Source organism: Diachasmimorpha longicaudata, chromosome 9, assembly GCF_034640455.1.
Source record: "Diachasmimorpha longicaudata isolate KC_UGA_2023 chromosome 9, iyDiaLong2, whole genome shotgun sequence".
NCBI classification, from domain to species: domain Eukaryota; kingdom Metazoa; phylum Arthropoda; class Insecta; order Hymenoptera; family Braconidae; genus Diachasmimorpha; species Diachasmimorpha longicaudata.
In genome coordinates this window covers 3550656-3566224 of record NC_087233.1, presented here as the reverse complement: position 1 = coordinate 3566224, position 15569 = coordinate 3550656, and the positions used below count along the sequence as shown (strand labels likewise).

The 15569-nt window shown below is 36.3% G+C and overlaps 2 protein-coding genes across 27 annotated transcripts in view; both read left to right on the top strand.

Moving 5' to 3' along the window:
- The first annotated feature begins 433 nt into the window (after positions 1-433).
- LOC135166267 (uncharacterized) lies at positions 434-12488 on the top strand. Of its 7 annotated transcripts, none has more exons than XM_064128379.1 (5): positions 434-760; positions 1503-1916; positions 3719-3815; positions 4190-4363; positions 5476-12487. In XM_064128379.1, exons 2-5 carry the CDS (start codon positions 1905-1907, stop codon positions 6759-6761), a joined length of 1569 nt encoding a protein of 522 aa, XP_063984449.1. In that variant the 5' UTR covers positions 434-760; positions 1503-1904; the 3' UTR covers positions 6762-12487. The 7 variants fall into 7 exon arrangements, with proteins under 7 accessions (XP_063984449.1, XP_063984448.1, XP_063984446.1 ...); XM_064128378.1 differs by having other exon boundaries at positions 434-998; XM_064128376.1 differs by having other exon boundaries at positions 434-1072.
- Positions 12489-14464: 1976 nt separating this feature from the next.
- Mmd (mind-meld) overlaps positions 14465-15569 on the top strand; it is a 55855-nt gene continuing 54750 nt past the window's right edge. For 19 of the 20 annotated variants that reach the window (XM_064127448.1, XM_064127430.1, XM_064127447.1 and 16 more), the window contains exon 1: positions 14465-15249. In XM_064127448.1, the coding sequence (XP_063983518.1) occupies positions 15165-15249 (85 nt within the window). In that variant the 5' untranslated portion in view covers positions 14465-15164. The remainder of the gene's footprint in view (positions 15250-15569) is intronic. The other variant, XM_064127429.1, reaches the window with a different exon arrangement.

The following is a 15569-nucleotide window of genomic DNA, read 5'->3' as shown; positions in this document are numbered from 1 at the left end:
CATTTTTTTAATGGAAAAATTAAATTGTTTAATTCCTCTTTTGTTGAATAAAATTAATTGTCATTCGGATCCCCTTCACATCGGTGAAATGAACTGTTTAAATTAATTAAATAAAATAAAATTGTCGTACAATCGTCAATTGTCCACGTGCTAACAATGAAAAAATGTAAATAAATAATTGTAACCGGAATAAACAAAAAAATAATTTAAACAATAATTTTGGGAAGAATAATCACAAGTGTTCGATGAAAAAAATTATTTACACAATTTTATTCAAGTCCTCCTGATCCAGTCTGACAAAATCCTCCATTTCCTACCCCAAGAAACATCCCCCTGTCTTCACCTCCTACATTCATGTGCGGTAACGGTTCGTGCGCCCCCGGTGAGATCGATCTGTAGAAATTTCCCGGATTCGTCGCAGTAAGTACCACCGGCACAGTTACCTCAGTTTTACACCACAGAATCGTGTGATAAAATCCGATAAATTAACGATAAATAAATTTTCCCAGTCACCCCATTGTTGCATTAAAAATAACGGGAAATGATAACCCGAGACGTGATAGCAAATTAATAATTAGATGGAGTGAAACGACAAAAATGAAGAAGCACCAGTTAAAATCAGGGAATGAAAGTCGAAAAAAATTGGCAAAACATTAGTGTCAACATTGGCAAACGGTCGGTTGGGGATCGATGAAAAATTCACCAACAGAAGTTGACAATTCTGATGATAAATCATTAGACATGTCTGCGACATCCCCAAGTATGTGAAATTCTCCCCCCGTCAGTGGAATTCCTCGAGTGAGCGGAGGCTGAGCTTTTTTTTTCTGAAAAAAGCTCGTACACGAGATAAAAATATTTCGAATATAAATAAAAAATAAATAAATAAGGAAAAAGTGGAGAGAAAACGAGTGAAAAAGCTGAAGGGGGCGCTGATATCAAGACTCAGTCGTTGCTTTCACTCGTTATCACACACGACGCACGAACGTCGTCGACGGAGGGTTCGTCGGTTGAGTTGTGGTGGAGGGGTGCGGTGGTGGTGGCATCGAAAAAATTCCCGAATAACGTCCCAAAAGTGAAGATAAAATTTTCCTGAAAAAAAAAATTTATATTTCAATTTTTAGTTTACAATTCAGGGGGTGAGGGAGGCTGGAGTGCCGCCCTGTGGGTGAAGGGAAGGGGGAGGAGGAGATTTCGACAGAAGAGAGAAAGAAAAAAAAAGGAAAAACGACAGCAGCTTCTCTCACCTCTGCTGCTATTGCCGGGGGTGGACGGTGGTGGCGGTAGTGGATAGAGGGGTTGCTGGGCAAAATCTTTCAATTTCTCCTCAGAAAAATCCCCCCTCCGTCCCCCAAATATCACCCAAAATTACGTCGCAGTGTCGTACAATCCCCCATTTCACCCTCCACCCCCTCACTGTCAACTTTAATTCAGTACATGTGCGTCTGTCTGTCTGTGTGTGAGTGACTGAGCATTAAATTTAATTTGTCGAATTTATTTTCCAGGTTTCCCCTTCCAACCCCCAAGTATCATCCCCATTATTCAATGATTTTCGACAGACTGTTCTCTAGAAATAGACCTGTGATTAGTTAACTATGTGTGCAGTGGCATTGCGGGTGGCGTTGTCGTCGGTATTTCATTAAAAAAAAAAGAAGGGGTAGTGAGACTCCCTCTTTTTGGTCTATAATCACCCCCGAGTATTGTTAATTCACCCAACTTAACCGTCAAGTGATAAATATTGAAAAATCATCACAACCCCCACCGAATAATGATAATCCGGGGGATGAAAAATCATCGAAAAAAACCTAACTAACAAATAATGACATCACCGGGGTTAAATAACATTTTTCATAACTAATAACGTGCCAAAGTGGGACGGTCCCTTGGCCCTCCTGGGATATGACGTAATGGCAAGAGAGGTAATAAATTAAATGAATTATTTATTTTATTATTATTTTTTAAAAAGTATTATTCGCCGATTGAGGAAATTTTCAGTGTCATTTTACCAGTCAATTGGGGTAATTCATCGAAGGGGTGGGAATCATATACACCGGATATACACCCTGTTCCAAATATTCAACGTGACCCAGTTTTACTCGCCTGGTAGATGACCCCGTGACACGGCGGCTGTTCGAGTTCCCTGATTGAACGGAAGGGGATGGAGAGGGGATAAATGAGGGTGTGGGTGGCCTAGGATATCGGGGACAGCAACCTCCTTCGGTCTGTGGCCCTTGTCTCTCTTCTTCTGCTACTGCAATATCTATATACATAATCATATATACATACATGATACATATGTACTCACACATGCACATATATATCATACCTATGCATATATACACACATCCATATGCATATATGTTACATTTATGTATGTCCATGTGTACCTATGTATCCATATATGTACATATGTGCATATGTACATAAGTGTGTATATACATATATGTGCGCACCCCTCCATTTTTTGCGAGAACAAAAAAATTCACATCCGTAAAAAAAAATTTTTTTTTTTCATAATTTCCCACCCCCACCCTCACACCACCCCTTCCACGTATTTCTTGAGATGCATAATGAACGGAGATAATTAAAACGGTCACTTGCTATGGGACATTTTTATCAGTGGCATCTTACAATTTACCGGGGCTTGCTGTTCCTTTCAAGAATGATTGAATTAGGTCAGTGTTTTCGACCATAAGTTGCGGCTACGCATGCGCACAAGGTACCTTACCGCCGCCCTGTTAAAAAACGTGGACCGAGCCAAACATAATTCCCATCCCCAACGGGTGTATTTATTCATTTAACTCCCGAGTCCAGTGATTTTTAGCTGATATTTACTGATTACGCGGCGAAGGGGGAGGGAGGAGGAGTGAAGTTCAGATGATAATTCGGTGTATCGACGACGATGGAGTGGTAAAATTCAGTTGTTGATGACGGAATTAATTGAATCAAGTGCATAACTTGATGATTAGTCAGTGAAAATTGGGATTATCATCAAGGGGTTGGGGAGGGTTTTTTTATTGAATTTTTATCGGAATTGTGATGGGTTAAAGAGAGTGAAAAAGTGGTTAAGGTCGTGGTGCAAGGAGAGGGTGTCAACCTATTGTCAGACAAGTGGCTTCGCGCCGTTGGGAGGGTCAACAAGTTCACACAATTATCCAATCATTAAGGCGGAATATAAATAAAAAATGAAAACGTGGAGAATTATTTGTGGTCCACAATGTTCCGACAAATCCTGCCAATAATTATTGATCTTTAATTACTGTCAACATTCAATTTTTTAAATTTTCAATTCTTTACTCGAATAATTATTCAAGTAAAGTGATTGCGCTGTCCCAAGTAATTTCCCTATTCGAGTAATTATCCGAAACGTATAATTATGCGGAGAAATTTTATTCATAAATATTATTGCCGAGACGTTGAATGAAAAACATAATTAACATTTTTTTATCTGCAATGTTTTTTGCAAGCGCATATGACCGCATAATTGTGAAAGTGCACAGGCAATATCGACTAGTACGCGTTGAGGATTCAGGGTAAATTAACTTTCCGTTGACCTGCTATCAACACTCCATTTAACACATCGGCCGATTATCTGATACCGCTGGTCTCGTGCTCGTTGTTATTCTCAGACCAAGGACATTTTTTTAATATTATTATTATCAATTGTCTTTTTAGTTTATTACGTTCAATATTAGATTATACTGATGTCATTATTTTTAAGGAGTTACGGAACAAAAGACCTTTCAAGATATGGGACAGCTGGCGTAATGTGAGGAAGGGTCTCGTTGTTGGCAATTTCGAGGAACTTGTACACAGAGGTAAAATTTAAGGGTTTCTTTTTTACATTAAAAGATATTTTTCAAAAAAATTTTATTCAAATTTTTCGATAGATAATTGTTGTGAATTTTTTTAAATTACGAATTGTCTGGTTTCACTGAAATTTAATGTCTAGATTATGTGGGCTGGGGTATTACATATTATATATTATATATTATATATTATATATTGTATATTATATATTATATGTGGCTTGTTTGATATCGAAGATTTCGATGATTTAAATTGTACACAAACCAATTGTTTATAACTAAAAATGAAGGGACACCCGAAGGTTGTTGGTACATTTCGTAAATTCTAGTTTTAAATAAGAAAATCTAGGGGAAAAAATGATATATATAGTGACTGTTGACAGGTAAGGAGAAATTGGGCGTGCCGCAGAATGAGAACGTGAGCCTGGTATTGGAGTCTGATGGAACGCAGGTCGAGGACGGTGAATACTTCAAGACCCTAGCTAATAATACAATACTATTGCTCCTGAGGCACGGCGAGAGATGGTGTCCAACTGGGGTGGACATTATTCGCGCAGGTACACGATTTTATTTGTTTAAAAAATATCGTAACGAAATAAACGAGAGGTGCGGAGGGATATTGATACGTTAAGGTGTCAGGGTTCATTGAGTAGTTTGATTTCGGGTCGGTGGGGTCTGTTGAGGGTAAATTAATTTCAAGAAGGTATGCAAATGGTAGTGGGATACCATTGAGGTAGCTCTGGTCTTTTTGTAAATTCGGAGATTATCGATTATTATAAAAAATCGTTGGAATCGTAGGTTTTTTTAAATAAAATCAACATTTGCGTTGTAGTCGAATATTAAAATCGGAATGTTCAGTCGTTGGAAGTAAAAACAACGAGGATTTTTTTGACATTTGTAGAAAATTATCCATAGGTTGGAAAACAAATTCTATTTTTGTTTATAAGAAGTTTAATTGAGATAATTTTCACTGTGTATGAATTTTTTCGAATTTTACTTAACAATCAGTTGTCAAATTTGATAGTTAAAAATTTTTAAAACCATCATATCCGGTCGGTAAACTACTCACCTGAGGGTAGACCTACTTTAATTGTTCAAGAGTAAAATTAAATGAGAGAAAAAGCGCAATAATTAATTAATAACTCACGCAATTTTATTTTCCCTAAATTTCAAACTTTTTCAATGCTGATCAATTGCATCATTTATTTAGTAAACATCCAATCCCTAAAATCATTTTTTAAGTAGCTCTACCCTTTTAGAAAATTCAAAGATTGTCGAAAACTCCCCAGAATTTCTAAAAAATTCGATCGTGCCTGGAATCGTAATTATCTCCTCAATTTAATTATCGTTTCTATTTATCAAACAAAAATTAAAGAATCACAACTCAACACAGTGCCTTTTGACAGAACCACCAATTTCCTCATTCAAACTGAAAAATTCAAATTTTGGATCCTCAGAATTATGAAAATCACAGAATTTTTCAAAAATTCGTAAAATACAATCAACGGTTCGGCAAACAATTTCTATTATTTCTCAACAAGAAATAAATGTGTTAAAAAATCACTAATTCTCTAAATAAAATAAACCCAAAGGTCAAAATAACCCAGAGGTAGACCAACTTGACCCATCCTAAAAAAAACCAATGACAATGATTTCCTCTAAATTTCAGCCATATCGGCAATACCGAAAATAGTCTGTGAAACAATTCATGCATTAGAATTGCACGATGAGACACCCTCGTGGAAGATCATGGACAACAAGGGACGTATTACCGTGGTACTCCATTGGGACCAGCGTTCCACAAATGCAAGCCATCATACCCAATCCCAGCCCCAACAGGCAACAGTACAACAGCAAAAAGGTGATCCAGTAAGTTCAAAATATTCACCAACAAAAAAAAACGATTTAAGTAATCAACGTCCATCACTGGTGATACAGACAAGTCTGGATAAATTGAGTTACGATAAATCAAGCCACGGTGAGCTACTAGCACCACGTTACAGTAGTCCCCAAATAACTGTGATAAATCATGACGACATAGTGCCAAAGAGATTCACTAGTCAGAGTAATAGTTCCTACGGATCAATAACAACACAATTACCATCATCACAGCAACAGCAACAGCAGCAACAACCGCAACAACAACAACATCATGGAATGACAAGGGGTCTTGTCAAACAGGGAACTAATTCATTCGAAAGTACCACCATTCATATCCACACACCAGAATGCTCAAATCGTATCCATCAACCAATACGAAATGGTAGTCCAGTTAATGGTGCTGATGATGGTCCAAGTGAATGTGATTTTCACTGCTGTGCACTCCACGAAGAAGGACGTAGAATTGCGGTACACAAATCCGTAGCAACATCACCAATTCAGGATCAACATGCTGCCCAGCGTGATCAACATCAGCAACAAACCCAGACACAAACACCATCACCACAGCCACCATCATCATTATCAGATGGCACCAGACGTCCGGGTATGGTGAAGGGACACGTTAGATTTCGTGATACAACTGATGAAGAATCATCACCACGTAATTCAACATTTCACATGCAGCATCACAATCATTATCAGGAGCATGATAGTTCGGAATCTGAAACTGAGAATACAATTATGGAGGATGAATTTGAGACATCGGAAAAATTTTTATTACTCATTGATCAGTTAAATGTTAATCAAAAACATCACTTAAGTATCAAAGACATTGGAATTATATTGGAGAGATTGAGCTCCAAAATACTTGATGTTGAGAGACTCGATCGTGAAAGTGAGAGCGAGGAATGTTACAATTGGACCATCAAAGCTATTATACGAGGTGATGTGCTGACCGAAGTCGGAATTAGTTACAATGATAGTTATTACGTTATGAGTGAGCATCCGGGATATAAAGAAGAGTCTGACGAAAATAATGAGGATAACGAGGAGGAGGAAGAGAATAGACTTTAATAATTATCGTTTTTAAAGAGTAAAAAAATAAATAAACAATAAAACAAATTAGCTAGCATTGTAACATTGTTTCATCTTGCCTCCAACTTTCTACTCGATCATTAAAAATTGAAAGAAAACACTGATTAATGTTTGTGATGATTTTTAATCGAAGTTGGAGCAGAGCAAATGAGCATAAATAATTCTCTGTTGTTGTTTTGATTTATCATTTGCATTTTTTTAAAGGGAAAACGTAGAATGATATTGCAACCTCTGTTACTAGGAATTTTTCACGAGTCAGGAGTTGATAACAATTCATCATAATAAAGTAAATACGATAAACATGAGATGATGAGGAAAAAACATTATAAACATTAGATCTAAAGACGGTTGTTGAATATGTACTTATTGAATAGTATGTATACTTGTAGGAAACATTTTTTGGGATACGGATGCTCTCCGTAACCGTCCACGACACTGCCCTATCTTAAAAGAGAGATTAAAAAAATAATAAATAGCTAACAATTAATGGAAAATTGTGAAACAAAAAATTAGACAACGGATTGTGAGGATAAATAATGAAGCGTTAGAAGAGAGAAGTGAGATGATGATAGTGGATTCAATCATCATTTGATTTGTCATCGGGGTTGGAACGAGTATCGAATCAATTACGTATATCATAGAGATCACATTGAATCACAATTCATTGGAAAATCACCTCCTCACGAACATGTGATTGTTTTTGAATTTATGATTTCACTGCGTTGACGTACACCGATGGAGAAAATTAATTTTATTGAGAGAATTTTACTTGAGTTGACTATTGTGGCGTTGAAAGTTTTTAATGAGTCATCAATGAACAGTAGTTATGGCTTATCTCAAATTGATTTGATTAAAAGAAATTGAAGTTCTTCAGAATTGAAATTTTATCGCTTTTATTTATTGGGATGACGAGAGCATTTGATTTGTTAACAAGATTTATTTTTTCTGGTAATTCCTTGGTGCACTTTTTTCTTATTGTTTAAAGTGCTCAAATCTACATGATTTATTTACACTGTGAATTTACTTATACGAGATGTTTAATTACATTGAATGGGACTATATATTGCCCTGTCTTTATAACTAATTTGTGTCAGGTTCTGAGTACTTTTGAGTTTGTTAATTTTAACAGAGTGGACTGTTATTTGGTATTTTGAGTTTCCATAATTCTGTCAAGAGTATTGACCTCTCATTGTTCAATTTGGGGCAGAATCAGAGGATGTGCTCACTGTCTTGTGTTTGTTAATTTACAGTTAATTTACTCATTGATGTATTTATTTCATGAGTATAAACTTTTTATTAATTTAAAAGAGTAAAAAATTGTTTAGGCCGACATCACATTACGTTAAAAAAAATCAACTTTTTTATTTTCTTGATGAATACATATGACTCGTCTCCAAGAGCTGTTTTATCTGATTCAAGTCATTATAAGTCATAGACAAATTATTGATATCCCCGATAATAACTTATATTTTTCAATTTAATTTTAGTAATTGATGCAACTTCTCAAAAAAAATATCTCAATAATTATTGACCTTCTCCATAGGATCCCATAAATTTCAAAATAATTTTAGTAATTGATAATTGCTCTCAAGAAACGATATCTCAATAAAAATAATTATTTCTGTCAATGTACGTCAATCGAAACTCATAATGGGTAAAGCAGAGAATTATCGTAAATGTAATTGGGCCCGGAATGTGCGATAACTTGTTGAAATGGAGGCGAGCATTTCATAATAGTTGATTAAAAAAATTTTTAATAATGTTTTTTCACATGCGTTTTGGAAAAAAAAATGATTGCATACGATTTCAACTCAATGTTAACGCAACGCGTCGCATCACATTTTGTTGTTGGATGTGAACGAATGAGATATTTATATATGAACTATGTCACATAAATAGATTTAATCCCCTGTAACGAGATAAATGAACTATCGCGAGTCAACGACTCGTCAGACATTTGTCTCCGAAGATATTGTTTCTGTTTAAAACTTTATGGGATAAATTTTATTGTTTGTTAATTTTTAGAGAGGAGAGAGTGTACGAAGGAATTATTTTTCCAGTCTTATGGGACCCTTCGTTATTTTGTTAAATTCATTCTAATTAAATTCCTCTCTGGGGCGACAAGGGCGTGATAAAATGAGGAAAAATCGATGATAATTTATGAACTCGATTGATTGGTAATGTCGGTGACGAAATCGAAGAGCCTTCGCGGCCCTCTGAAACTAATGAACAATTGCTGATGGGAAATATGACCGAAGAACGAAATATAATATTACCAGTGGCAAGTATGAAAAGTTTGCAATTTTAATAAATTTCTATTTCTAAATATTGTACGCGTATTATCCTAGTAGCAATTCACTGTCAGTTGATGGGTCTGAGGGGTAAAAGAGGACGATGAGGGAGATAATGACGGGATAAATGACATCAACGGTTTAAAATGTATTTAAAATTGAAATATGAGTGCCAAGAAATCAAGTGATAGAAACTCAAGACGTAGAGAATCATTATGTGCCAACAATGCATTTTAAAGTCTTCGAGAGATTCCGGTAAAAATTACCGATAATTTTTTTTAAACGAGTGGAACAAGTCAACGCGATGGGAGACGCGAGAAATTTCATTTAATTTTCTTTAGTGAACTGAAAAAAAATCTCTGTTCATTCGAAAATAATCTGAGATGTGGAGAATCATTATGTGTCAATAATACATTTCCAAGTCTTTGAAAATTGATGTTAATTTTTTTGAAACGAGTGGAACAAGTCAACGTCACGGGAGACGCAATAAATTTTCTTTAATTTTTTTTAATGAATTGAAAAAAAATTCTATTCATTCAAAAATAATCTCAGATATGGAGAACCATTATGTGTCAATAATACATTTCCACGTCTTTGAAAATTGGCGTTGGTTTTTTTTTAAAGTGAAACAAGTCAACGTTACGCGAGACACGAGTTAATTTTTTCAATTACTGATCTGAAAAAAAATTCTTCGTTCATTCGAAAATAATCTGAGACTTGAAAAATCGTTATGTGTCAAATATGCATTTGCAAGTCTTCGAAAATGGTCGATGTTTAAAAAAAAAAAGTGGAATAAGTCAACGCGTCGGGCGACACGAGTTATTTTCCTCAGTTACAGAACTGAAACGACATTCTCGGTTCATTTGAAAATAATCTGAGTCTTTTCTAACATCGTCCCTTCCTCAATCGTGCACATTGTTGCATCAGCACTGAGAGAAACTAAAAAATCCAGGGACGCACTGAATTTTCAAAAGAAAAAAATTCAATGTCCGCATTTATTTTCTGTTGTACATCTGCGTAAGAACAAATCACGTTCGAAGAATGAATACATAGGAGAGTGAAGCCAGTACATAGATAAAATATTGCCAATTCTGTACATCAAAGACAAAAAAAGGTATAAGTGGGGCGAGGAGCGTTGAAAAACGAGTGAATGCATGTCATGGAATTTTTTAAATTAAGGTTGTTGTCTTGTAAAAAATTCACTCGACAGTTTTTGTTGAAATTTTTACAGTGAATATTTTTCAAAATAGCCGGAAGTGTATAAAATCACTCTCCGTTTGAAATGGTCTGTCTTGAACTTGAGACAGAATTTTTTTTTTTATTTGAGGCCCTTTTCAAATATTTAAATGGAGCCTCACGAATTAGAATTTTTTAAAAATCAACGGCTCGATAGTTTTAAAAATTTTTTGTTTAGGGTAGAACCCATATCATCGAAGACAGAAAAATAAATTGACCGTTGGTCAATTGACCGTTTTGTTCCTCCGAAATAATTACAGAAATTTCATAAATTAACATAATTGAAAATAGTTACAATGGAAAATATACATTCCACCCAATCAATTAATTACTAGACACAATCAATCACCTAATGAACACAATCAACTATAAAAACATTATGCATTAAGCCCCTCAACATCGCATAAACTTTCTACAGAGACTGTCGCATGACAACAACCTTAAAACCTCAAGCTCTAATTACCGATGATAATCATCTGGGTGTGATGCTCAACAATTATTAACGACGAAAATTACCATTTTAATTTCCATCAATTATCCATTCTATTGTTGCATCCCTCACTGATATACTCATTAACATCAGACACGTAATAAGCTAGTGTGAGGCGTTCAGAAATGGAATAAAAAAAAAAATGAACAAGTAACGCACACCTAAAGGCGCGAGAACACAGACGTTGTCATCGCGCACTTTGTTAGTAGGTAGTACTGAATAATAATAATAATTAACGGAAAATAAATAATGAATAGGTGATAATGAAAGACAGCTGATAAGGGAATAAAAAAATCTGGAAAATAACAACAAATTAAAATGCGTATTTATATCGAGAGCACGTGCATCTGCGGCGATATTAAGGGAGTTGTAAGAACTAGGTGCAATTCGAGGCGGATTTTTCAATCATTTAGCCGATTAAGAGTTTATAAGAACTAAATAAAACGTAATAATAAACAGGATGAATAAAAAAAAAATGGATAGATGTTAGCCAAGAAATTATACATTAATCGATCCCTAGATAAGACTAGCCTTGAACAATTAATAATCGATCATCGAAACAAGCTCGATGATCGTTCTTAAATTAATTTGAAAAAAAAAAACGTAAAGCGTTGATCCTAACGAATAAAAAAAAATATTTTTCCATTATTTCCCTTGATTGAGAGTGAATTTTTCAATTAGATTTTCTCAGTGGACTTTCAGTAAACGATTATTCCATTAATATTTTATTGAGATGGATCGTTCCTTTCAGCAAACCCGTGTACATAAATTTTCACATTTTCTTTTTCTACTAACAAAAGAAAAATGGTACATTAAAAAAAAAAAAAATCTTCAATAACGATGCGAAGATGGAGGCAGAGGTAATTTGGGTGAAGAGGAATAGTTGTAAGATTTTTCGAACGTTGCTCACACGTCACACACTTGATATATATCTATTTATATGCTAGCCACATTAACTCGATCGGATCTCACCCTTGAAGGAAAAAAAAATGAAATGAATTTGCGAGCGTGAGTGACTGACGTATGTATGAGTGTGTCAGCGAGTGTTATGGAAAAGTTTATGTAAGTTGAAAGAAAGAGAAAGGAAAACAAAATAAATACAATAAATTAAAATAAAAAATTGGTAAAGGGTAAATTTTATCGGGGGACGACGACTCGGTGAGTAAAATAAATATAGTTGATATGGATAAATAGAGTTGATATGAAGAAAGATATTCCATAGGGGTATTTTGAAAAATATAAATAAAGGAATTCGTTCGGGAAAATTTATATTAAAAAATATAGTTTGATTGGCACGTCGACTCCTCTATCACTCGAGTTTTTCGATAATATCTCCGGATCTAAGGCAGATAGCGAAATTTTTGTAATAACATTTTTTGTAGTACTAAAGTTTGTCTACAAAAAAGGTTCTATCAAAACTTTTCGCATCTTGCTTGGATTCCGAGATATTTATTAAAAACTGATCGATGGTCGAAACTGACTCATCTCGGGTTACCCCTTCGCCACTAATATTTGTTAAATAAATTTATTCGTTGGGGAAAACACTCAATTTTCTCTTGAATTTTCAATATGTTGAACATTCGATGATGGTTCCTCCTGAAAAATTATTTAATTGATTAATTAGCTTCATTGAGTTCCCAAGATGAATCGAAAATTCAATTGGCCCAATTTCCATTCCCAAAAATAAATAATATATATATAATATTCATTTATATTTTCTATATATTTTTCATAAACTTAAAAGCAATTTAGTTCAAAACTTAATTAAAATTCTGAGCATTGAAAGTCTCATTACATCAGTTAAATAAAAAAAAATCCCATCAAAACAATCGGACTCAAATAACTCCACTTCCGATCCCCTATTTTCACTGAATTTTCAACAAATAAATTTCCCCTTCTCATCCCCCGAATGTTTATCAATATTTTCCCCACATGCTCAATTAATTATTATTATTCCCACAATTCTGGATTTTTCCCGACGAAGATCCCCCGGAGGTACGTAAAATTCTCCTCCCGTAATTTACCAAACGAAAAATAAATAAAAAATCTGCGAGTGAATAAATTAACAAACAAATAAACCCCCCGGGGTTCCAGAAACGCCAGTCTAACAGTCCTGACCACTCCTGGAGGTCCGACAAATTCCCTAGACAACCAGAAATTCCCCAGGACGTAAACTCCCAGTTCTCCCCCGACGATCCGCCAAGGGGTGCAACCCAAGAACATCAATTTCTTTTTTTATCCCCCCGGTGGTACACGATTACGCAAGTTGTGCTACGAGTGACGAGAGACGACGGGGAGAAGCGACGGGAAGACGTCATTGGAGAGGAAATCCCCAGCATCAGACGAAGTGAATTCAGTCAATTCCACTGTCGACTACCTTCAGAGGGCGGTTTTATTGATTCCCCGAGTTGGTTGTGTTGGCAATAGCCGGGTGAGGCTTGGCTGACATAAGAGAGATAGATGAAAATCGAGTACATACATGTACACATAGACCAGGCTGGGGCAAAATGGACCACCCAAGAAAATTAATATTTTCCCAATTTTTTTCATATTTCATATTTCGTATTTGAATTTTCCCGACTTCTCCATAACTGAGGGGCGAAGGGGGTAAAGGGGTGGCGATTGGGGGATGAACAACATCCGCAGCAGCTGCCCAGGAACATAATTTCCAATTTTTTCCATGAATTCACACCATCACACAATTTTTTCGATTTCTAAACAAAAACCAAAATAATTAAATTTCAAATTCCCCTATAAAAATCTGTAAATTTCCTCATTTAAACGATTAAAAAACTAACTAACAAATACATCTAATTAATTTGCTCCTTCCCAAAGCAAAACATGAATATTCATCTCAAAATTATTCAGAATTTTGAATTAATACTCAAATGGAATAAAAATTTAATTGAATTTTTCTTCTGTCTAATCATTTCACCATAAAAATTCACCTTCTCCTCCGTTCTCCCTCACCCTCCCCCTCACCCCATCCTCTCAATCACCGAATAAATTCGAAAGAGAAAAAGCTAATAATAATTTTTCCATTTTTTTTTTTAATGATCCATTCTGCCCCCCGGTCAATCCCCCCCTAACCCCTCCTCCTCTTCCTCCGCCCCCTCCTCCTCCTCCTCTTCCTCCTTCTCCTCCTCCTCATCCTCTCCTCCTCCTCCTCCTCATCCTCTCCTCCTCCTCCTCCTCTTCTTCCTTCTCGCCGCCACCGCTCGCTCCGCAGCGGCAAAATGGCGGAGAAATCGATAAGGGTGGTGAACGGTGGGTGGTGGCCTGTGTGTTAAAGTGTCAGTCGGTACGTGTGGCTCGGTCTCGCGCTTGCGGCCACGGTAACACAGGAGATGAGGGGCTGGAGCGTAAGAGGGATGAAAATCGGCGCCGCGAGAAGGCCAGGAACTAGGGTGGGTGGTGGGGGTGGTGAGGGGTTGGGATGGAAGAGGGGTAAATTCAGCACAACAGCAATGTACCACGAGCCTGGATCCTAGGCTCAACTCTCGTCTCCCCCCTCCCCCGCGGCAGCTGCTTGTCCTCACAAACTCACCCCCCCCCCCATCCCCTTGGCCGCCCCTTGTCTGTCCCACCCCCCACCCGACGCGATTGTCCACGGGGGTAGGGATATATCCCGCAAATATTTTCATACTTTAGACATCCACCGGAGGAAGAAGATGGCAGCCGTGGCGTGAATAATTATTTCGCGAAATTTTTTTTTTTATTGATAAATCTTATTTGATAACGATAAGATACATCGAAATTGCATTCGTAACGAAGTTATCGTATCCGTTTACAGCTGCTACTTCTTCTTCATGCGACGTTGATAACTCGTGAATAACCAATAACAGTTTGTTAAACGCGATAAACTAATAATTTTTTTTTTCATTCCCTGCGGTAAAGGAACTGATTTTTCAGTAAATTTTTGTCAGTCGAAAATTTAAAAAATGGGACATTCCGGGCTCGTGCCGGCGATGGGCCGTTCGAGGAAGTTTGTAAAAATTTGAAAAACATATTGACGTGGTTAAAGGACATTTGAATCGATAAATTGAATGATAAAATATCGGATAAATAATTTTGTCGTCTGTTTTCATCGTTAAATGGTAAAATGAAAAATTGAGAATAAAATGGAATAATAAAGAAGGACCAAAAGTTTTTTATTATGCGGTTCACGGTATTCGTGGAAGATCATCATCATCATTGTCATTGTCATTGTCACAGATGGCATCGTGCTCATACTAATTCAAAGTTGACAGGAGATATTTATAATAAATTAATCGATACTGTCCAACTGGACAATAAATGTTGTAACGTCAGTGATTAACGCTCGTTATGTAATATGGAATTGAACAATGTTGTTAAGACATAAACATGTTTTGGGTACATTGTGGACTTTTTGTTCTCGTGATTGCCGTACCTGGATTTATTAGCACCACTGACAGTACGTCCAAGCGAGGTAATTATTAATTTAACAATTTTCAATATATTTGTGTCGTTAGAGTTAAGGATTCAGGTCGTGGCTCTCAATGAGGAAAATATTGTGGGGCCCGAGGGGAGACGGGGCCTTTTTTGGTGCCCAGGGGACTTGGTTCGCCGCTCGAGGAGGTGAAATATATTTTCAGGGGCCTTCGGAGGTTTTTTTTTTCAAGAAAATAATGGAAATTTTGAGGCGACAGGAGACGGAGTGAGCTCGAGGAAAAGAAGGGATATATTCGATAATCGCGCAGCCCCGGGACGCCCGGCTGTTCAGGGAAACGATTGCATATGTATCAGACT